The following is a 25,166-nucleotide window of genomic DNA, read 5'->3' on the forward strand; positions in this document are numbered from 1 at the left end:
TCATAACTGGTTAAAAAGTTATGGGCCTAGAAAAGTTATAGGCTACCTAGGCCAATTTGCCACACTGTCGGACACCAGCGCTACATACATATGGGAGACCGACTGCCATGCAATGGACAAGGTCTACATCTATCTACCTAGTGGTACCCCGGCTCTTGTTGTGACAGGCCTACCCACATACCAGATAGAGGAACTGAATCCTTACCCAGTGTACCGATCATGGATGTTGAGTAAAAGAAATGCATAGTTCGGGAAGTAATGGATATGAAAGTAACAAGCTTTCTTCTGGTACCCAGTACCCTGACAGGGTTAAAGGAGAGAGAAGAGAACATTGGAATATGAAGGCGATTTTCATGCCCCGGACCTATCAGAACCATTTCTTCAAGCCACAGAGAGACACAGTCATCCCCTTGTTGTCTACACCTCCCTTCCGTAGTGTGTTCAACCAGATTAATCCATGCTGACTTCTTAGCTATGAAAATGGCCCCCATGAACTCCTCTTCCTCCTCGGACCTGGCTTTTCCTCTGAACCATGATATGGTGGAAAGAGCCCTAGATTGGGAGACAGAAGACTTGATTCACGCTGTCCTCAAGAATTCGAAGGACTGTAATGTGGAAGAGGGATCGAATGCATTTTTCTTGTCCCCAGAAGGTAGAATTAGGAACAGTGGGCGGAAGTTGCAGAGAGACAAATCTTGGGCCCACTTAATGAAAATTAAGAACTCCTTGACACAACTGTCGAAGAGTGGAGTAGGCCGCTTCTGGATGTGGTGAGTTGCTCCTCCCTAAAGGTCTTCAGAAGGCAGGATGACCATGAGACGTGTGTGTTGTGGGTACAGGTGTGGAGAGAGTGCTGATCCTGGAGTCAGGAAGATCAGGGTTCAAATCTAACTTCAGATGCTTCTAGCTGTGTGACCCCTGGATAAGTCACTTAACTTCTGTTTGCCTCAATTTTCTCATCTGTAAAATGAGTATAATAATAGCACACATCTCTCCCAGGGTGGTTGTAAGGATTGAATGAGATGATAATTATGAAGTATTTAGTCTGATACATAGTAGGCACTATGTAAATGTTAGTTATTATTATTATGATTATTATTCTGTTGTTGTAAAATGAATTCTTGTTCAGATATTGGTTTGACTAATTGGCCTCTAAGGTCCATTCTCATTCTCCCTTCTATGACTAGCTTTACCCAGCAAAGAATTTGCTTACTCTCTCAGATCTTGACTTGGGCTGCATTTCCTTTGCCTGGAAGGGGAAAAGATTTTCCCAAAGTCACACAGCTGGGAAGTGTCCAAGCTGGGACAATCACCCAGGGCTCCCAGCTGCCAGGCCAGTGTTGTTTCTACCACACTCGATACATAACTCTTGGTATAACAGGACAACATGGTGCTGATTAGCAAAGCAGAAATGAGAAGAATCAGATGGACTGAAAAAAGACTTGATGACTTGAAACCAGAGAAGTCATTTTTATCATTTCTAATTTATATACTTTATACTTTTTTTAATTGATAAAATCAAATCCTTTCTCACTTCCAGAAAATATACCACTTTCTTTTTTTTTTTTTTTTTTGGTGAGGCAATTGGGGTTAAGTGACTTTCCCAGGGTCACACAGCTAGTAAATGTCAAGTGTCTGAGATCACATTTGAACCCAGGTCCTCCTGACTCCAAGGCTGGAGCTTTATCCACAGCGCCACCTAGCTGCCCCAAAATATACCACTTTAATCTTGCTATGGATAAACTGGGTATTCAATAAGGCCACTGCACCCCGTATGCTTTCTGAGTAACCCTGTGACTTAGAAGAAGCCGCTTTCTCTTTGCTTGCACCCATGGGCTGGGCTCTTAGGAATTGCTTATTACGCAGTAGATTACTTTGGTGTGGTGGCTCTTGGGAAGGTTGTCATTTATCTTGAAAGTGAGGGTGATGTTCCTGGTACTAAGACTATCTGACAATCAGGCTGAAAAGAAAAGGGAAAAAAAAAACCTCTGGAAATCTAAGCGGGAATCCTCTCTAAAGGTGAGTTTTATTTGTATATCCTTAGGGGAAAAGCTCTGCAGCTTTCTTTACTTTCTTCAAAGAGGTTGGTTTGATTCAAAGTACTCACTGTTACAATCTAAGTCAACAGAAACATTATTTTGAATCGTGAAATGGCATTCAGAATCGAATGTGGTTTGATGGGAGGGGTTCATGGGTTTTGCAAAAAACTTAAGTGGAAACATCTGAAATTGGGCATGCCCAGACAATCCGGTAGAGGAGTTAAGTTTGACAGGAATAGGGTATTTATTTCTTTTGAAATATAAGAAAATCCAAGAAGTACCAACTAATGAAAAGAATAACCTTTTCTGCCTAAAGAGTAATAGAGTAGGTGGATATTCACCAGGAAAATAGGCAGGCAGTGGGAGGGCCTGGGAAAATGCAAATGCAAGGAGCTCGGGAAACTGGTACAGCTTGAAAAAGGTGCCTGGCGAGAAATACGGCATTATTGCTCCGCGGCCTAATGCTGATGTTCCTTCCACACCTGCATGTGGGCTTTGGGGTCAGACTGATTATAGCTATGCATCACCTTCTTATCACTTGCACCCTAGCCATTTTCTCAGGAGCCTGGACTAGGCTGAGTCAATATTCTCAGGAAGAAGAACGGAGTTGTTTTAATATACCTGTCATATCTTGGCTTGATATAGCCCAAATGAATGGTTAAGCAATGCGACATGGGTGAAAGGGGATAGATACATACATACATACATACATACTAAAAAAATAGATGGAGGAATCAATAGATAGATGGATGGTTGCAGATAGAATTTTAGTAGAAAGAAGATAGAGGGATGGGGAGATCATTGTAGATAGAAGATAGGTAAATACAAGACAGATGGATTAATGAATAGATTAATTATAGGTAGATAGATGAGTGATAAGATATATAGGTCATAGAGAGCTAGAGGGATAGAGTGATAGGTAAAATGAACCTTTATTAAGCACTTACTACGTGCCAGGCACTATGCTAAGCATAGTGGAAAGAGCACTGGGCTTGGGGTGAGGGCAGAGCTGAATTAAAATGCCACCTTTGACACTTATAGACCATCCAACCATGAGCGAGTCGCTGAGCCTTCCTGAGCCTCTTTATCATCGTGTGAAAAGGCTCAGGTGATAATACCTATCTCACATAGTTGTTGTGAGGATTTCATGAGATGATATATGTAAAAGCCTTGGGGGGAACCTTAAATATATTATATAAATAATTATTATTTCTATTTCCCTTTTGAGGCCTCTCATTGTTTTTCCCCACATTTTCTTTTAAAATGTTTAAAAGTTCAGTTTAACTACAGATTCAGGTCTGCTTGCTTGCTTGACTGATTTAAAGAAATGAAGCCTCCTTCCATATGAGCCCTGTGAAACTAGAATCTAGAGCGTCATGACAATTCTGTTCGGCACTTATGCCTCCTAACAGGGGGTCTGGATATTGTGCTCAGCACCATGGATTGTAGTAAGGAAACTCTAGACAAATAGCTAATTTTTTTTTGGTCCACTGCAACTAGTACAGTCAGTGTCATGGAGGGAGTCAGAAAACCTTCTATCAAAGGATAGAAAGAAGTCTAGGTTGTCAGAGCAAGGACAAATGGCTAGGAGGGTTGGGGAGGTAGCTTATATATTCAATCAGGAGGCTAAAATTCAAGAATTTGACCACTTGACTCAACCCAAATCCCCAAAGCCTTGGTTTTCACAGATCTATGAAATCTTAGAATTGGAATGGATCTTGGTGGCCTACAATATTTATAAAGCATTTAGTCCAGTGCCTATGTCCTATTAGCACCGTAGGTGTTATTATATGGCACATAGTAGGTGCTGTAAAATGCTAGCTGTTACATACCTGCCAAGTGGTTATTTAGCATTTGCTTGAAGTCCTTCAATGAGAAAGGGTCTCCTGAGTCCTAAGGCAGCCTGTTCTACTTTGGGACAGTTGCTGTCATTGTTAGGAGGCTTTTCCTGCCATCAAGTCTAAATTTGCTTCTTTGTAGCTTCCACTCATGGCTCCTGAGTCTGATCTTTGGGGCCAAAAAGAACAAATCTAATCCTTGTACTGTTTGATGGTCCTTCAGATATGACATGGGGGCCTTTGCCTTCCCCTGTATGTTCTGCAGCTTATTGGCCAGGGCAGAAAAGAAAGCGACTGTCACCTCCTAATTCCCAGAAGCCATGGTTCTCTTAATGCAGCCCAGAATCTGTTTTTTTTTTTTCATTGCTTCATCACACTATTCATATTGAGCTTATGTAGTTCATTAACATTCTCAGATATTTTTTAAACAAATTGCCATCTAATCATGTCTCCCTAGTTCTGCACTTGTACAGTTGATTTTTTGACTCTATGAATAAGAATTTACATTTATCCCCCGCTGAATTTTATCTTTTCAACCTTCAAGGGTCAAAATTGTTGTTTAGTCGTTTCTCAGTTGTCCAACTCTTCATGACTCTTGTTGGGGTTGTTTATTACAATGATTTGCCATTTCCTTCTCCAGCTCATTTTGCAGGTGAAGAAACTGCGGCAGAATTAAGTGACTTGCCCAGGTCACACAGCTAGTATCAGAGGCTGGATTTGAACTCAGGAAGAGGAATCTTCCTGACTGTAGGCCCAGTGCTCTGTTCCCTGTGCCACCTAACTGCCCAGGGTCAAAATAGGTTCAAATGGGCAAGGAAGATAGCCAACTCAATCTTGTCATTTTCAACTCCTGTGATCCACATCTCCACCAATAGTGTGATCATAGGTGGAGTCTTCTAAGCCTCTTCAAGATTTAGCCACTCTCACTGAGCTGTTGTAATTAACATTAATAATATTAAGCTCCCAGGGCATGATAGTGAGTGATATTAGGGTACTGCCAAATGGTTCAACATTAAAAACCAATATGGTTTTATTCATGGTACTAGCATTAAAGAAGATGCTTTGCCACTGTACCCTTCGGACCACTGGGCCTTTCTGTTTACCTTGCAGGTAGAAATTCCTATGTTGTTTCTCCCATTAGAATATGAGCCCCTATCTCCACTTTTCTATATGTAAGCCCAGCACTGAACACATTGCTTTGCACACAGTGAGCACTTAATAAAAGTGTGGGTGGCTTTTTTTTTTTTAATTCATTCACAGCAGAAATGAGAGGCAGGATTGTCACACCCCTCAGGATACTTCTAGAGGGAGCCCTGAGGCCTTCAAGTTCTTTTTCTGAAGGAGCCAGCTCTGCTTCTCACATATCTCTCCATAGAACTTGGTGCATTGCTTTTCTTGGTGGGCGCCCAGTTAATGGGTCTTGTCTAACTCCTTGAGTTATCCACTCAAAAGACCTGGGAAATGTTTATCACTTCTAGACTGTGGGAAAGAAAAGACAGGGTGTAATAATAATAACTCATTTCTGTGATGCTTTCAAGCTTGCAGAATGCTTCATGTTCCTTATCTCCTAAGATCCTCAGAGCAATTCTGTGCTATTATTATCCCTCATTCCTCATTTGAGATGAGGAAACCTAGGCCCAGAAGGTTAGCAACTTGCCCAGGGTTATAAAGGTAGCAAATATCAAAGGCGGGATTTGGACCTAAGTCTTGGTGACTCCAACTCCAGCATTCTACCACCCACGCTGCTGCAGGCTGTCTCTGTGTACATAACCCTGGGGACCTTCAATCAACAGGTACTGATGCTTTCTTAGATGAAGTGCTAAATTTGGTGATGATGCTATGCCAAGGATGGTGTCTAAGAACCAGCCACATGAGAGTCTAGCCATAGAATGCCAAATGCCAGGGTCATTTTCTCCACGTCTAATCAGGCTTGAGTGGGTGGGATGCATTTCTGAGTCCAGTAAAGGGACTTGCAGTTACCTTGGATTCTCTTTAGCCTATGCTGCGTGGACTAGCAGTGAGAAGAATAACCATTTGCATCCTAGTCTGGAAACTTGGCATGGCCTACTATCCTTAAAGTACCACCTGCAACTTTTATGGTAAATGCTGAAAGCTATAGTGTGCTTTTGATAGTTCTTGAATGAGGGTTCTTGAAGGAAGACCAAGATGGTAGCCCAGCAAAGAGGCCTGCTGTTGGCATCCAGTAACTGACCATCCCTAAGAAAAAAAGAGAATGGAGCTGGGTAGCATGGTAGAGACAGCCCAGAAAGTCAGGAGCGGAGCTGTGCCAGCAACCAAATGAGCTGGTAGCTTGAGGAGAAATTAAATAGGTGTGGTAAAAATCCTCTTCTCACCTAAAGTGACTCTCAGGCATGTAACTACTTGTGAAAAGTACCTCACTAGAAAACAGAACACTTCCATCTTCTCAGAGAAAAAAAAGATAAATAGATCAAAGGAGAGGTAACATGCAAAAAAGGAGATTTTACTTAACTGTCACTATTTCCTTTGACCCCATTGACTCTTTAGTTCCTGCAATCTGAATTCTATCCCCAAAAGTCAAGTAGCATTGTATCAAGAAGATATACTCCTGTACCAAAGTTCATGAACTGAAGAAAAGACATTTTATTGAATTTTAAGGGATATATACACAGAAGTGATATTGTACTAGAATCTTATGACAAATCTAAAGTTATATTCATAGAAGCCTGGTGTCTAAACCAAGAGAAGTGATAGTCCCATGGTCCTTGGTCCTGGTCAGACTACACTTGGAGTTTTGTCAACAAGCCAAATAAAGGGGCATTATTAAGCATCTTCTAAATGCCAGGCCCTAGGCTAAGTAATAGGTACACAAAGAAAGGCCAAAAAACCATCCTAAGGTACTCACAATCTAATGCAGGGGACAACAGGCAAACAACTTGTACAAACAAGAATTATACAGGATAAATTGGAAATCATCATGCAATTTAGATAAGGTCACATACCCAGGATGGTTCTTTACCTGGTAGCAACTTATCCAAATTATAACATTTAAAAGAAAAGTTCAGCCACTAATATATTAGTCTTGCAAACTTTAACCTAGAATAACTGCAAATGAGTGAGGAACAGCATGGATACCAATATCACTGGATCAAAGAGTATTTAGAGGGAGTTTGGGCGGCATGCTTTAGGAAGGAAGGACCTTGACAATTGAATTGTGTCTGGAGGAAAACAACCACAAAAGTGAAAAGATTGGTGATCCGTTTCACATGAGAACTGGTTAAAGGAACTAGAAATGATTAGAGAAGAGAAGATAATATTGAGTTTGGGGGTAGGGAGGGTAGTGACAGCTGTCCACGTGGAAGAGGAATTGCATTTTGTTTCACTTGTCTTCACAGGATAAGACTCAGAACAGTAGAAAGAAGTTAGAAGAAGTGTTCAGCTCAATGTAAGATATATTAGAGCTCCCCAAAGGTGGAACGGTCCCTTGGCCCCTCCCCAAGAAGCAAAGCACTCTTCCCCTCTGGAGGTCTCTAAGCAAAGGCTGACTCAGCCCTTGTCAGAGATTGTTGTTCAGCTATAGATTTGGCTCAGCCACTTTGGAGTTTCTTTCAAAAACAAAAATCGAGTGATTGCTGTCTAATCAAACCCAAACTTCTCTGAGTTAAGGTTTCTTTGGATTCCACTGAGCTGTTAAATGACTTACTGAAAGTTCCAGCCAGTATGTGTCAGAGGCTTAAACAGCTAGCTTTGCTCACTTTCCACTGTGCCACACTGTCTCTCATCATTCTATACTGTTATTACTAAGTCTTTGGTAGGTGTTATGATTAAAAAATGTATCACCCTGTGGCTGGACCAGTCATGAATATCTCTGGTCCTCAGCCAATAGACATAGCTTTCACTAGGCCACCACTTGGAGCCTGTCCAGCTCAGGAGGACTTTCAAAGTGTGTTCTATACATCAGAAGAGGACTTTGGTAGGAGATATCATTGATATGCAATTTAGACTTTCATTGATTTTCTAGTGGTGAAAATATGTAGGGACTTTTTACAGGACACAGTATATTGCACAGGCACCAATTTCTATCCATCCTCCAAAGAGATTCTTTGGAAATTGGCTCTAAGCATGTAAAAAAGATTCCACAGAAAACCTAGTAAAAAGTTAGTTTGTAGATAATTAGGGCAGCTAAGTGGTGCAGTGGATAGAGCACTAGGCCTGGTGTCAGGAAGACTAATCTTCCTAAATTCAAACCTGGCCTCAGACACTTACTAGCTGTGTGACCCTGAGCAGGTCACTTCACCCTGTTTGCCTTAGTTTCCTCATCTGTAAAATGAGGTGGAGAAGGAACCCATTCCAGTATCTTTGCCAAGAAAACCCCAAATGGGGTCACAAAGAGTAAGACACCCTACTGAAAAAAACAACTGAACAACAACAAAAAATATTTAAAGAGATGCAGTTGAAGAACAAAAGACAAAGATTGGTAATAGAACATATCAGCCTAAACCTGGGATGTTAGAATGAGTTAGGCTCATGAGCCCTCACTTAGGACATGGTACAATTTCACCAGCTTTTTAGAGTAAGTAGACGGGCTCACACACAGCCTGGGGAAGACCCAGGAATGGGGTATTTCCAAACTAAAGGAGCACATACAGATCAGTCGTTAAGGGCCCAACAGCTATCTGGCTGCCTGGAAGGCAGGCTTGCTTCAGGCTCTGTGAAATGACCTGCTGCAGTATCTCCTCTATCCCAAATTTTAATTATAGCTCTGATGTCTCCAGAGAAGGCATTGAGGGATTCTTCTTGTGATTGTTTTTCCCCCCCTTTGATGTGAGACAAAGCTAAAAATACCGACATTCTTCTCCAGGGTGGGAGTGTCCCTTACATACCCAAAGCCTCATTTCCTTCTCCTTTCTCCACCCATGGAGTCCCTTGGAATATCATGTTCAGTTCTGAATGCCACAGTCACCAGAATGAGGATGTCTAGAAGAGGGGCTTCTGGGAAAATTGAGAGCACTTGTCATATGATGATTGATTCATGGAACTATGAATTTTTAGCCTATAAACAAGAATAATTAGGAGGGACATAATAATTTCTAAAAAAAACGTTTTATTATTAACTTAACAAACATGAACATTTCAATGTATAAAGAACAAAAAGAAAATTTTATATGAAACTAAGCTCCATAATAGGAAAAGGCGCAGGACCTGTGATTTCATTGGTATAGGGAATTGTCTGATAAAGAAACTCTCTCTACCAATGCAGGTTGGCACCTTCTCTGCAATTGATAGTCTTAGAAAGTGTCCTAGAGCACTGGGAGGTCAAGGTTATGACCAGTCAGCACGACTAACACTTATATAGCATGGTAAGGTTATCTGTTAAATAACAATAGCTATTTATATATGCTTTTAGGGTTATAAAGCATGGGTCATATAGCCAATATGATAGGATTTGCTGATCATCTACTAAACTAGCCTGTCTCTTTCTACATGATAGCTCTCTTCAAATATTTGTGGGGCTAGCAAGTTGAAGAGGATTAGATTTTCTTGAAGAAGAATAATAACATTTTATAGCAGTTTAAAGTTTGAAGTACTTTGCCTACATTCATTCATTCGAGTCTAATACCATGAGATGGCTACTACAGATGTTAACTTCCCCATTTTACAAATGGGGAAACTGAGGTAATCAGCAATGATACACTTTGAAGCTATGTGTTCCCCTCAGTCCAGTACATTCCGTTATGCCACGACCCTCTTGTTGCTTAGTTCCAGAGAGCAGAACTGGGGGAGAGTTGCAGAGGGACAAATCCCAGTTACAGATAATGAAAAATTCCCTAAAAATTATTGTTTTTTGTCTGACTCTATTCGGGGTTATCTTGGCAAAGATACTAAAGTGGTTTGCCATTTCCTTCTCCAGCTCATTTTACAGATGAGGAAACTGAGGCACACAGGGCAAAGTGACTTGCCCAGGGTCACACAGCTAGTAAGTGTCTGAAATAGGATTTGAATTCAGGTCTTCCTGACTCCAAGTCCAGCATTCTATTCATTGTACTATTTAGCTACTTTCTAAGGATCAAAGATGGAATTTGAATCCGGGTCTTTCTGACTCCCAAGTTCATTAACTGTGCCTACCAATGACATTTACATTTATTTACAGTCTTCATAGAAATTTCAGTCCAATTGTCTCCCCTAAGAGAAGATAAAGAGAGCAGAAACTGTTTAATTTATGTCTTTTTTTTAATTCTTGGGGATTAGTACGGTGCCTGGTACATAGTAGACATTTAATTAATGCTTGTTGCGTGAGTAATTGCTCATTCACAATGTAAATGATGTTAAAGGCCTAAAATGTGAATTTGTCCAAGAGGGCTTTGGAGTTTTATGCAATCATACCTTTATTCAATGCTCTTTTTTCAGAAATAAGAGGAAGAAACTGACTAAATTGAAAAGCAGCCATGGCGTCAGATGCTAGTCACATGCTGGAGGCTGCCCTTGAGCAGATGGATGGGATTATTGCAGGTAAGGTTGCTTTTGAATCAGTATAGCTGTACATGGATCATTTGCGAAATGCTTAAAATGTTTTCTCACAAGCATGAAGTATGCCTAATTTTTAGGCATTTCTGATGATGATGATGATGTATCTGAGAAGCATCATGGCACTATGAATAGAGAGCTGACCTTGGAATCAGAAAGACTTCAGTTCAAATCTTGTCTCTTGATATATGCTGGCTGTGTGACCCTGGGCAAGTCATTTGACTTCAGTGCTCCAAGCAACTCTTTAAGACCATAAGCTGCAGACCTGCATTAATGGAGAGATTATTGTCACAGGAAGTTGCCTACCAATGAAATCTTAGGTCAGGGCCAAAAATAAAAAAAATAAAAAGTAATGTATTTGAAAACACCATTTTTCTGTTAAAGGAAACACGGAGCAGTAGAAATTAAGTGCTGAGGGCATAACATGTATTCAGAGAGTCCGGAATTCTAAATTGCACTTGATGTTGCAATCTAGTGACAATAATTTGTTGAATTCATAGTGGGTGGGGAAAGTCAGCCTGCAAGTTCTCTGTCTGCCCAGCTGTTTGGCATCTTCTTTTCCTCATTTTGTTTCCAATTTTAGCCAACTATTGGTTAGAGTCTATATTTGGTAGCCTATGCTTTCATTCACCAGTCAGGCCCTTTAATATAAGAGATATGGTAGGGAAAAAAAAAAACCCTGATCAGTAGAAATGCTTATCATTCTATGGATTTCTCAAATTAATTGATTCTCTAGGTTGAGGCCTACCCAGAACACTCTTCATGTTTCAAATCTTTATGAAAACGTTTCTAAAACTTAGGAGTCAGTACAAAGCAGTGACCAAGTGAACACAGCAGAATCTCTCACTTTTAATCAGAGAATCTGGGAGCAGGACATGACCTTTGAGAGCATCTAGTCCAGGGTTCTTAACATGGTGTTGATGGAACCCCTAGGGATCTGTGAGCACATTTCAGGGGACCTATGAACTTGGGTGGGAAGAAAAAAACTCATTTTTCTTTCAATATAGTTGATTTCCCTTGTTCATTTAAATACATTATTTTGAGAAACATTATTCATAAGTTATCCAAGATTGCCAAAAGGCTCCATCACTCTAAAAAGGTTAAGAATTCCTGATTCAGTCCAACCCTCTCATATTACAGATGAGGAAGCTGAGGCAAGGGAAGGAGAAGTGACTTTGGATAATAAGATTACATAGAATTAGAGCTTTAAAAAAAACCCTAGAGGTCATCTAGTCTACCAGCCTTGTTTAACAGATAAGGAAACTGAGTCACAGAGATTAAGATCACCCAGGTAGCAAGTAACAAAGCCAAGATTTGAATCCAGGTCATCTTACTCTAAATGCATTGTTCCTTCTGCTGTACTGCATGTCTAAGGTCATATAATTAGTAGCAGAACTATGCTTGAACCTACCTGGATCTGAAGATTTCCAGTCTTGTCTTCCACTGTACCGCTGCTACTGCTACGGCTTGCTGGGTTTTATTGGGAATATACAGACACTCTGATGATTTGTGTGAGTTTATTTTATGTCTTGCAGTTTTGCTGAAAGCCGCTTGATTTAATTAGTTTGTTCTCTAGTGTTTCTGTTCCATTTTTTTCTTTTGTTTTTTTTTTTGCCTGAAAGATAGTAAGTGCTTAATGAATATAGATTCATTGATTGATTATGCTTTAAATTTGGATTAGAAGACCTCTGAGTTTCCATCCACTTCTGAAATTCTATGTTATATTATGGCAGTACTGATCTCGCCTTTTTTTGATGCCCTATATAATTTCCTGTTTTTATTCTGCATTTTATATTTTGGATAGCTTTTTGGTTGGGCAGCGATGTCTTATATTGAGCCCAAATCAGCCTCTCTCACAGCTTCTTCATATTGTCCTTAGGATCTTTTGAGGCCAAGCAAAACAAGCCCAGGAACTCCTCTAAGTGTATCAAGGGCTTCAGACCCCTAGTCCAGCAAGTTTGTGTCCTAGGATTGGAGAAGTCTTGGTCTTTTATATAATTAGTTTGAGGATTTAAAGATCTTCCCATCTTTCTAGAATTACCTGACAAAGTCACTGACATTTGATTCTCTTTTTCCAAATTCCAGAATATAAATATTAATAGGTTTATAATTAAGAAGGCAAGAATTTCACTGAGTAATCTACTCTTGTTAAACAGGAAATGTCAGTCATCAAACATTTATTAAGCACCTACAATAGACCATAAGCACCAGGGATACAAAGAAATGCAAAAAACATTTCCTGCCCTCAGTGAGCTTAATCACAGTCTAATGGTGGAGACCACATCTAAACATCTCTGTACAAACAAGATATGTACAGGATAAAGTGGAAATAATCAACAGAGACTAGCATTAAGGAATACTGGGAAATTAATTAAAATGTAACTGTTAACTTTTTCCAGATCATTTAGGAATGTGTGGATTGATTTCTCTGGTTTTGTAGACAGACATTGTGCTGCTTTTGTGATTTGGAAACCAGCAGGAACCCAATTTTCTGTTTGCTCAGTCCACACAGTGCCTTTTTACTCAAACACAGATTTCACCCACAGTGGGATCTAGAAGCTAATAATTCATGAGGAAACTTGAATTGTACTCGCCATATCCTTCTCCCTCTTAATTCTGCTCCACTTGGTGATCTCATCAGCTTCATGGATTTAATGATCCATTGGTGATTCTCGTATCTCTGTAACCTCTTTGCTGATATACAATTTCACATTTCCAGCCCCCTTTCAGAATCTTGAACTTGATGCCATTATTCAACATGTCCAAAACTGAACTCATTATCTTACTCCTTAAACCCCACCCACCCACCCAATCCCGGGCATCTTCCCTATTTCTGTGTAGGACAACACCATCCACCCAGTCTATTAGGGTTGAAACCTAAGCACTGTTGTGAATAAAATTCTGAGAGACATAGCTCTGGGTATTAAAAATCAACATATTAACTAGTCCATCCAATAATCAATAAGTGAATGGTCAGTGGTCTCTCTTGGTGATCAAAGGGAGTCTCTGGCTCCCCTGACAAGTGAAAAGCAACCCTGATTGGTGGACATTCATTTAGGGGGTGGACCAGGAGTCCTTAGTCAGTCACCGTTACTTCATCATTGGGGAAGGGGTGTCATCTGAGGGGAATGGCCTGGTCATGAGATATAGCAGCCTCCAGCAATTCAGGTAAGGATACCCTCCCAGGTCAGGATCTCTCTGTCTTTATTTCTCCTTCCTGAGCCAGGTCATCCCAAACTCCAATGAAGGGACCAAGAGGAGAAGATAAGATAATGGGATGGAGTGAAAAGAGAGCCTGAGAAAGAAAATAGTGACTAAAATTAAGATGGAGGGAAATTCACAAATAGTAATTATAATTTTGAATGTGAATTAGAAAAAAATAATAACAAAATTCATAGGGAAAAACAAAGTCAAGAATATCAGAGGAAATAATGAATAAAAATGTAAAGGAAGGAAGATTAGTAGTACCAGATCTTAAACTGTCTTATAAGGCAGTAATTATCAAAACTATCTGGTACTGGCTTAAGAAATAGAAAGGTAGATTAATGGAATAGACATGTAATTTACAACAACAAATAAGCATAATAATCTTGTATCTGACAAATGTAAAGACTTAAGATTTTGGGATAAAAATTTATTATTTGGTAAAAAAAAATTGTTGGGAAAACTGGAAAGCAGTATGGCAGAAACTAGCCACAGGTCAATATCATAAACCATTTACCAAGATAAGATCAAAATGACCTAGATGCAAAGAGAGATTTTACAAGAAAATTAGAAGAACATGGAACATATAGCTTATAAGACTTATGGATAAGCAAACAATTTATGAATATACAAGAGATAGAGAGCAAAGTTCAGCATAAAATGGTTAATTTTGATTACATTAAATTAAAAAGGTTTTGTACAAATAAAACAAATGTAGCCAAGATCAGAAGGAAAGCAGAAAATTGGGGGAAATTTTCTATAGACAGTTTATCAGATAAAAGTCTCATCTAAAATATGTGAAGAACTTTGTCAAATCTATAAGAATCCAAGTCATTCCCCAACTGAGAAATGGTCAAAGGATATGAACAGGCAGTTTTCCAATGAAGAAATCAAAATAATTTACGATCATATAAAAATGTTCTCAATCATTATTGATTAAAGCAGGGGTGAGGAGCCTGCAGCCTCGAGTACATATATTATGGCCCTCCAGGTCCTAGAGTGTGACCTTTTGACTGAAAGGACCTGGAGAACCACATGTGTCCTTGAAGTGCAGGTTCCCCACTGTTGGATTAGAAAAATGCACATTAAAACAGCCTTAAGATATCATTTTACACCTACCAGATTGGCTAAAATGAAAGAAGGGGAAAGTGACAAATGTTGGAAGGGACGTGGAAAAACTGGGACAGTAATTCATTGTTAGTGGAATTGTGAACTGACTCAGCCATTTTGGAGAGCAATCTGGAAATATGCCCAGTGAGTTATTCAACTACCTATACCCTTTGACCCAGCAATACCACTACTTGTCCTAAGTATGAAGATAATTAGAGTGAAAGGAAAAAGACCTAAATGTTCTAAAATGTTGACAGCGGCTCTCTTTGTGGTGGCAAAGAACTGAAATTTCAGGGATACCCGTCAATTGGGGAATGGTTGAACAAGTTGTAGTATATAATAATGATGGAATACTACTCTGCTATAAGAAATGATGAGCTCAATGATTTTAGAAAAAAATAGAATGACATTCATGAAATAATGAATAGCAGAATGAGCAGGACAAAGAGAACATTGTATACAGTAACAGCAATATTCTTTTAAGAATAACTTTGAGCAAATAAGTTATTTTGACTATTATAAATACCCAAATTAACTACAAAGGACATATGAAGAAGACGCTATTTGCATCCAGAGAAAGAACTAATAAATATGTATAGAATAATTATATATTTATGTATATATATGCCTATTTGTGTCTAAATGTAGCTATATCTTAAGGTGGCGGTGGGGGCTGTCAAGGGGAGGGAAGAAAAAAATGTATATGACAATTTTGTTGTATACTTGAAAGGAATAGCAAGTTGTGTGCATAGTGGATTTGGTGCAATCGTCTTTTTTTATTGTACTATGCTATGGAAATGCTTGCTTTATTTCATAAATTACAAATAAAATTTTTGAAAAGATTTTCTTTCTCTTTGAGCAAAATTCCTTTAAATCTATCCCAATTCTCGAGTCTAACAAAACACTCTTTCATTCTTCTAAGTAAGTTTTCTCTAGCCTTTTGTAATTTGATGTAATCTTCAAGATCATTTGGATTCCAATTAGGATCCTCTACAGGCCAAAGCTGGGCTGATCCACCTGCACAACTAGCCTTTTCATTGCATCTATAATAGCTTGTCATTTCCCAAAGGAAAGTGGATTTGCTTGGATTAGATCCATAACATCTCCCCATGTTGGACTGAAACCTCTAAAAATTGCTTAAAATTGAATGACCACAGCTGCCGGATCCTCATCAAACTTAGGAGTGTTTCTTCTCCAAGTACAAAGATCAGTGGAGCTGCATGGAACATGCGGTCTGAATAACACTACATACATACCCTCTGCAATCATGGGTGGCAACCTCTTATACAGGAAAAATGCCTTCAGATTTTTCTTTTGCCTTGAGAGAATTCAGTCTGTCAGTGGAGATAGAGGGGCAGGAAGGAGGCAGAGACTTGGGGAGGAGAGGAAGAAGGAGAAAGTGAAGTTGCTGTAGCCAGCCAGTATAGGCAGCTCTGGAATCTCAGAGCTGTCCACTTGGGATTCTTTGAGCTGCAATCTGGCTCCTGAACAGGAGGGCAAGTTATCAGCAAAGGATTTCACAGAAGGGTAATTAGGTAAGGGAGGAGGAGCCAAGGAAAGTAGAGGAACCAGAGAGGAAGGGGATAAGGCAGGCTGGAAAACTGGAGGCCAGATCAAAGGGGAGGTGGGGTTAAAGGAGTGAGAGAAAGCAAGGCAAGGGAGCAGAGAAGGAACTGGGTGGGGGGAGAGATTGAGCGGATGCCAACAGATGGTTGGATTTTAGTGGTCGGATCCCTCAACCTACTCCAGAGGTACCAGTAATCCAACTGCTCAGGGCTCTTGTTTGCTATCACTTGCCTTAAATCTTTCAATTTCTGATAACTGAAAGAGCCATCTTGGGCCACAGTGATTCCCCAGCTGAAGTAGTTCTTGTTAAATACCACAGAGCTCAATCTCTTGCTTTTTTGTCATCCGTGGCTCCATGGACCGGCTTCCTTTATCCCATGCTGTAAGGAGTTTTTCTAAGGGAGTCATATTTGACATGCTGTTTTTGCTGTTTTTGGCTCCCATTATATATATTTAAAAAATTCTTAATTATGATCTAGGTTTAAATCTTTTAGGGTAATTTCCTATCTCTGCTCTTTAAAGACACAGGCTCCAACATTGTCCTTTCTTAGGGTTTCAATTGCTTTTCAGAAGTCCCTGACCCAAGGGGTCATGTGGTTCAGCTGGAAAGCATAGTCACAGACCTGATATCAGCCTTTGTGAATCTAACTGGGGTTCAGGGGTCCTTTGCAAGAGTCCCTTTCTGAGTGCTCAAGATATAACTGATGCCAGTTTCCCAACACCAGAAATGCTAGACAGTTAATGGCTAAGGAAAAGGAAAAACCAAACTGGGTTATTTCAGTGCTTTTGGTACAAATGAAGCCTCCTGAGAGAACACAGAATTCCTTTATTAGCCCTTGCTTTCTGTGACTGGGTTCCCAGGGCCATGCTCCCCAATTTAGTTGTAGCTGCCAATGAATTCTGTTCTCTGACCCCAGTTCATAAGCTAATGGGGGCAAGAATGAGGGCTAAGCCTGGAGACCATTTCTTCTTCCCTAAACAAATTAAGGGGTGTTGTAGTGTAATTTAATGCCTCTGATGAAAGTACAACTAGGGCCAAAGACAAGTTTGCTGCTATTACCACACCTACACCTTCTTCCCCCTTCCCTGATAATCCAAAAGCAGCTTGTTTTACACACACACACACACACACACACACACACACAAGATGAGTTTGCTCTCTTGCCTCACATCTCCCTAAAGACCTTGCCGGCTAGGGCATCAGGTATTAGGCCCTCAGCTCTGGCTTACTTAACACTATTTCCCTTCATTCATTCTAGCTTTGGGGGAGAATAAACTGAGAAAAAGGAATGAGGATATATGAACATGAGAAATGGAGCATTAGAAAGTAGAACAGGAGTTTTGTGAAGAAACTTTAAGGCAGGTGGAATGGGAATGGAGTCTTAACTAGAAAGTCTAGTTCAGGTCCTATTTTCCTTTCTAGATGTCATTATTTCAAGTTTCCGCAAGATCTATGATGGGCCACTTTGGAACTAGTCCTCTTGGGTGGAAAGGGACTTAGCATCACTGAGAAACTAGGCACAAGGTCTCTCAGAGACAAAGCCTGACTGATTGAAAAAAATAGATCCAGGGCCTCTGAGAGGCCAAGAATGTGGCCACTCAGATGTCTGTCCTGGAGTCAGATTCAAGCTCAAAAAGGCACAGGTTATTTGGCTTTTACATGGATGCAAAGAGATTCAGGAAAGGTCATGTTCTGCACTGCTGTTTATTAGACAACTAAGATGTTAGCAGCTACAGTTTTGCACAGCTGCAACAGAGAGATCGGAAGAAGGGATACTACAGAAAAAGCACACATGGCAGAGGGAGCAAGAAGGAAAAGTCAGCTAAGAATTTGGGATTCCAGATGCTTCTAGGCTAAGTGTATCTTGGGCGATGTTGGTTTCATCAACAGATGTTCTTTGGAGTTACCCTCTTCATGGACATGGGCTTTGTTGTCATCTGGGGTGGTAGATCCCAGCCACACTGGAAGAGAATAAGACATGTCTTAGAGAAATCAAAAGAATAATAAGAGTTTATTCAGGATGGAGGAGACAAGAACATTTTTGTAGGCAGTAGAAGATGAGTGAGTAGAGATTGAAAATAAGTGAGAGTGGGGAAGAGGGGAACAGTCTGTTGAAAGAGACAGAATAGAATGGGATCACGTGACCAGGTAGAGGGGTAGGCCTTGATAAAGAGTAAGGCCATTTTCTTGTGTGAGACAGGGGTGAAAGAGAAAAATAGTGACAGAAGACATCTGAATGGATAGAAGATAAGGAAGAAGGGAAAAGAGTGAATTCATGGGGAATGACCTCAATTTTCTCTGTAAAAGATGAGCCAGGGTATGAGAGAGTAGAGGAAGAGGGAGCCATGAGAGGTTTGAGGATGGCTGAAAAGGTTCAGAAGAGCCACTGTAGAGATTTGGATATAGAGCTGATAAGGACGGTATAGTAAGATGGAGTAGAAGCACTGAGGGCCCAGCTAAGGTTATGTCACATAAACTGGTCATGGACCCAGTCAGAATGGTTGCATGATTTTCTCCACCTTTGTTCAGCAGCATACTTTTAGGAACAAAAGCAACAAATGGTGGGAATGACACAAGGCTGAGGATTGGCTGGACACAGTCTATGACATGATAAACCTGCTAAAGTGCAAGAGAGGAGGACAGTGTAGAGCTGAATTGGACCGCAAGGGAGTCAGGATGGGAAGAAGAGGAGAGAGTGACTAGTGCAGGGGAGATGGCTTGGGAAAGAATTGAGGGGTCAAGGGATCAGAGGTAATGAGGAGGAAGAAAAATAGGCTTATGTAAGGGAAGGCAGAAGGAAAGGTGATTATGGTCAGAAAAGGGGATTTCAGAATTCTTTCGCATGAAGGTGGTACATTTGTGAGTGATGACAAGATCAAGAGTATGACCATCTTAGTGTGTGGTTCAGGTGTGGTGGAGGAGTAGCTCATGGAAGATGAGTACATTGAATGGGTAGGGTATTTGATGGAGAATCAATATGTACAGTGAAGTCCCCTAGTATGAGGGCAGGCACTGAGGAGGAAAAAATGATTGTTAGCCAAGTATTCCACTCATTGAGGAAAAAAGAGGAGTGACTTAGGGGTCTGTAGACAACAGCTACCAGGATTTTGTTTGGGTGCTAGATATGAATAGCATGAACATCAAAGGAAGAAAGGTTACTGAATAAAGAAGGAAGGAAGAGCCTGGAAGTGGTAATGGGGAATAAGGAAGATTATAACACTCCTTCCTCAACCAGTGAGCTGAGGAAGGGAATGAGAAAAGGTACAGTCCATCCCGGACTAGGTGGCCAGGAGGCTGAGTCATCACAGGAAAGTAGGTTTCAGGAAGAGCTAGTAGATTGAAAAGTGGGAGAGGAATCAATTTGAGAGGCAGTGTAGTTTTTTTGCCTATGGAACAGCCATTGCTGAGGTCACAGTGGAAGAGCAAGGTGGAGTTAGAATGAAACTTTGCTGTGGGAAGGTTAGCAGTGCTTTTTGTGATAGCTAAGAATTGGAAACAAAGTGAATACCTATCATTGAGGGTATAGGTAAACATATTGTGGTACATGAATGTAATGGAATATTACTGTGCAGTAAGAAAAGGTCTGCATAACACTCACTAGCTGTGTGACTCTGGGCAAGTCACTTAACCCCAATTGCCTCACCAAAGAAAAAGAAAAGAAAAGGTCTGTGTGATGAACACAGAGAAGCATGGAAAAATCAATATGAACAGATGAAGAATGAAGTAAACAGAGGTGAGAAGAGAATGGACACAACTACAATGCAAAAGGAAAGAATCACCATGCACCAAAAATCAGAAGTAAATGTAACAAATTTTTAAAAACCAAATGGGACTTGAATGAAGAGATATGAGAGGACACCCCCAATCCATCCTTTGATGGAAGTGGGAGGTCCACAGGTGTTTCATATTGCCCATGGTTTTGGATTTTTTTTTTGTTGCATTGATCAGTTGTGCTGATCTTTTTATATTCTGTAAAAAATAACCATTTGTTCCACAGGATGGCTCTTAGGAAGGGGAGGGGAAGGTAACTGGATAACTTTGATGATGTTAGAAAAATGTGGCATCAATAAAAATTCATGGAGGGAAAAATAATAAAAACCTGCTTGGAAACATGAGTAGCAATCTGGCACAAAATTAGATTAAGATGAACATATCGCACCATATAAGCTCCAAATGTCTAAGTTACCACGATATAAAAAGATCACATAATGAATAAATTAAAAGAGCAGAGAAAGGAGTACATTTCATATTAATTGATAGGGGATGAGTTCTTTAGCTAATAGTGAAGATCACAGGAAAACAAAAAGACTATTTTGATTGCTGAAAATTGAAAAGCTATGGCACAACCAACATCAGTGCAATTAAAATTAGTACAGAAGCAGTTAACTGAGTGGAAAATTTTTGCAGTAGATTTCTCTGATAAAGATCGGCTAAACAACCTATATCTAGAAATGATTCAAGCATGTAGAAACTAGGGACTTCTTAATAAATGACTTGTCAAAGCATATGAAGAGGAAGTTCTTGAGGGAAGAAAGACAAACTAAAACTAAAATATGAAAAAAATGTTCCAAATCAATAGTGATAACAAGAATGTACATCAAAATGATGCTAAGGTTTGATCATCAGACTGACAAAGATGGCAAAAAAGGAAAACAACAATTGCTGGGTAGGTATAATGAGAAGAAAGCCATATTAGCACATTGCTGCTGAGGCTATGGGTTAGTGTCATCATTCTGGATAGCAGCTTAGAACTACACCCAAAAAATCACTAAACCATGTATACCATTTGACCTAGCAACACCACTACTAGACAGGTATCACTAAGTAGTGAGAGAGAGAGAGAGAGAGAGAGAGAAACGATCCATGTGTACAAAAGAAAGACTCCACGGCAGACCTTTCTCTTGTAGAAAAGATTTGTAGACTAAGAGGAAGTTCACTAATGAGGCAGCAGCTAAATAAATTATGATATATGAAGGCAAATGAAATATTATTGTTCTATAAGAATGATTAAAGAGACAGATTCAAAGATATATGGAAAGACTAAAATGAACTGACGCCCACTGAAGTTAGCAGAAACAGGAACATAGCTTGTAAAATGGCTGCAACATTGCAGAGAAAAATAATTTGGTGAGAGTTTAAAAACTTGGATCAATGCAATGACCGTCTACAACTCCATAAGATAGTTGATGAAGTCTGCTTTTTACATCTTGATTGACTAGTATTGGACAAGTAGTGCAGAATGAACCATACAATTTCAACATGGCCAATGTGTGGATGTGCTTGGCTGATGAAACTAGAGAAATTTGTTTCAAAGGAGGGTTTTTTAAAAACTTTAGGTGAAGAGAATTGGGAAGAAGGTAATTATTGATAGTGATGAAAGGAAAAGAAAGAAAAAGAAGGAAAGGAAGGGAAGTCAAGGGAAGGGAAGCACATCAGTGAAGAATTTTTAAAAACTAATCACCAATTGCTACAGCTTTGGAACTAACATTGAATTTATTGAATACATTTAAATTTTTGATGTAACAGTTCCACATATAATCCTGTTCCTCTTATTCTTTCTATATGAAAGTGTTTGTGTTTGTTAATGTCTGTTAAGTTCAGAAATTAAAAAAAAAAATTTTAAATCCTCTATCCAGCCTTTCCATCATTTAGGAAATGGATACAATGATTGTACCAGCAAGACACCAAGTCCTGCTGATGTCTTTCTTAAACTGAAAGATGGCAGGCACTACCCAGGACCCTGAAATGGACATTTTGGGAAATAAAGAGGACAAAGTATAACTGCACTGACTACAGTGAGCTTATACATGAGTTTTCATCTGATGGTCTTCAGATAGCCCAGATCCACTTGCCTGATCCACCTATCATGTAAAGAATAATAGAATTCAAAACATCTTGGTGTTAGAAGAGACCCCAGTCATGTAGGCTGACCCATACTTGAACACAGATTGCCTTCATGACACTCCTGCCAATTGGTCAACCAACCTAGTGATGATGACCTTGCCATCTCCCAAGGCCAGCCATCCTACCTCAGGGCAGCTCCAGTACGAAGGTTTTTCTTATCATCAAGCTCCTCTGCAGCTTTAAGCCATTTCCAACAGGTATAAGAATTGTAGTAGTTCTTCCCTCTCAGCTAATTAATTAAGCATTTATTAGGAGCTTACTATGTGCAAAGGACTCTGCTAAGTGCTATGGATACAAACAGAAAAGCAAACCAGCCCCTGCTCTCCAGGAGCTCACCTTCTGCTAGGGAAGACAACACATAGGAAAGGTTTCAGCTGCAAGTCTGATGGAAAGGATCCCTGGTCCTTAGGGTGTGATGGAGCAAAGCAGAGACTAATATGCCTTCTTTAATGCCATTTCCACTGATAAAAATCACATCCGTTTCTGACATTAAACCATTCATCATTATCTAGGACCTTGGTTGCAAGAGCATCCTTTTCTGGGGTCTTCAGTAGCTGTGGCTATAGTACTCAAAAAAGTATTTGCCAGGCTGCTTGAAGTATAGTGTCTGGGAGAACCCTCCCCTCCCTCCTTCTGAGTATAGTGACATTTCTAAGGCAGTCTTGGATTGTGTTAGTGTTTTGGGCTTCCATATAATACCCTTGACTCATGTAGACCTTGTAATCCATTCAAAACCATAGGTCTTTTTCTACCCCAGCTCTTATTTCACCATACCTGGTCCCCATCCCATGCTATACTTGTGCAGAAGAAAGTTAGAACCCTTGTGTAGAATCTTTGTGTTTATTGCCTATTGAATTTCATCCTATTAAATTTGGCTCACCATTCTATCCTGTCCAAATATTTTTTGGATCCTGCCTCAGTCATTCAGCAATGTTAGTTATTCCTCCCAAGAATGTTTTCTGCAGATTAGATAGGTGTGTCTAATGACATCCATGTCATTGATAAGAAATTCGATCTGCATAGGACCAAGGACAGATGCCTGAACTGTACTGGAGACTTCCCTCCAAGGTGCCATCAAACTATCAGTGACTTCTTTTTAGGTCCAGTTATTCTACCAGTTCTAAATTCAGCTAATTGTAATATTATATAACTCAGACCTGCCCACTTTGTCTACAAGAATAACTTGAGAGACTTTGTCAAATGACTTGCTGAAATCCAGGTAAAATTTATCTACAGCATTCCTCTGATTAACCAGGCTAGTAACCCTGTCAAAAAAAGGAAATGAAGTTAGTTTGGCATGGCCTGTTTTTTTGTTTTTTTTTTTTAAGGCAATTGGGGATAAGTGACTTGCCCAAGGTCACACAGCTAGTAAGTTTCAAGTGTTTGTTCTGAGGCCGGACTTGAACTCAGGTCCTCCTGACTTCAGGGGCAGTGTTCTATCCACTGCGCCACCTAGCTGCCCCACATGGCCTGTTCCTGATAAAGCCCTGTTGTCTCTTGGTGACCACTATTTCCTTTTCTACATCTGCATGCCTTTAATATCATGTTCTAAGATTTTGCCAATAATCAAAGTCAAATGTTGGCCACTCTCCTATGGGATAAAAAATTTGAAGAATAAATTATGTCCTTTGTCATTTGAAAGTGCATCTCTTTAACAAAATTTAGAAAAGCATTGAGAGAGAATCTAAAAATGTATACCTAGCATTAGCTAGCTTTCTCCAAATTTCCTCATGCAGAACCTTGTCTATGGATTTCTTTGGAGGTATAGTGATAGACGCCAGTCTTTATTAGGAACAGCTTTGTGCAAAACATCTGCTAAGTAAAATTATACTCAGTGGGCTCAGATAGAGATTGGAGGTACTTGAGAGAAGAAATGGCTATCTGTATAAGGTCCTGGGGGAGGAATATTTAACATACTAGATAACAGTCAGGCTCCCAAAAGATGTTGTCAGGGGACAACATTGGATTGAATCTAATTAGATAAAATTTAATAGGGATAAATTAAAATTGTCACAGGCTCAAAAATTTAATTTCACCAGAATGAAGTGGGTGTGGCAAATAGCAATTGGTCTGGAAAAAAGAAGGGAGTTTTTAGTGGAGTTTTTGGTGGGCCATGCAGATAGTAGGTGCTTAACAAATTGAATACAATTTTGTTCCCAGAGGGATAGAGGATGGAAGAGGATGCTGAGGTTGGGAGGGTTTTTGAGGTATGAATGAGAGAGACTGAGGGTGTTCACATCAGAATCTTTACAGGGAAACAAAGTGGTATAATATGTAGTACATACCATATAATACTATGGTATATATTCTTGGGTTAGAGTCATACCTCTGCAACTTAACTTGGGCTTGGGCAAGTCACGTAAATTCTCCAAGTGAAGTGGCTATACTAGATGTCCTCTGAAGATCCTTTTCTAATCTGAATCGGTGATCTTATAATACCATGTCCTCTGATATAAATTTGAAAGATCAGGTGGGACTGGTAGCAAGAAGAGTAGGGGGAAAAGATTAAAATAATTCTATGGTCAATGAAAGTAGGAGTTAAGTAGGAGTCAATTTTAAGAATAGAAGGATTTCCAAGTAGTAGCAGGGTACACCTGACATTATGAAGTTCTCATAGCGGATACGCCTTTTGTCAGTGAAAGCTAGCAGCCCTGGAATAGAAATGGAGAAACTGGAGGGTGGGGGTTTTCTGGAGATAAGGACCGTTAGGCCAGGAGTAGAAGGAAGGCCATGGTAGAAGACATGTTCCTATGGTGGTAGGTTGTGACAAATTAAATTGTGAGATGAAGGCTGGGTGCACAGGCAGGCAGAGCCAGAGTGGTAGGGAAATGGACTGGAAATTTAGGAATGGGACAAGATACTTAAGGTTATGAAGAGAGAAGAAGAGGTTTAGTGGGAATGAGAGAGTGGGAAAGGGAAAGGATGGTGCCGTTGAAAAGTGGAAGTTCAGGTTCTAATTCTTGGAGAAGGTACAGTTCCTAGGAAATGTGAGATGATGAA

The 25,166-nt window shown here is 39.9% G+C and overlaps 1 protein-coding gene across 9 annotated transcripts in view; it reads left to right on the forward strand.

Moving 5' to 3' along the window:
• Positions 1 to 25,166, forward strand: part of LOC114033991 (liprin-beta-2-like) — a 198,011-nt gene that overhangs the window by 36,109 nt on the left and 136,736 nt on the right. For 5 of the 9 annotated variants that reach the window (XM_027849625.1, XM_027849628.1, XM_027849629.1 and 2 more), the window contains exon 2: positions 10,265 to 10,366. In XM_027849625.1, the coding sequence (XP_027705426.1) occupies positions 10,303 to 10,366 (64 nt within the window). In that variant the 5' untranslated portion in view covers positions 10,265 to 10,302. Of the gene's footprint in view, positions 1 to 580; positions 771 to 1,923; positions 2,020 to 10,264; positions 10,367 to 25,166 lie in introns of those variants that run through there. The other 4 variants (XM_027849627.1, XM_027849634.1, XM_027849626.1 and 1 more) reach the window with 4 other exon arrangements.

The sequence above is a fragment of the Vombatus ursinus genome, unplaced genomic scaffold, assembly GCF_900497805.2.
Source record: "Vombatus ursinus unplaced genomic scaffold, bare-nosed wombat genome assembly UNPS02007822.1, whole genome shotgun sequence".
Classification (NCBI taxonomy): domain Eukaryota; kingdom Metazoa; phylum Chordata; class Mammalia; order Diprotodontia; family Vombatidae; genus Vombatus; species Vombatus ursinus.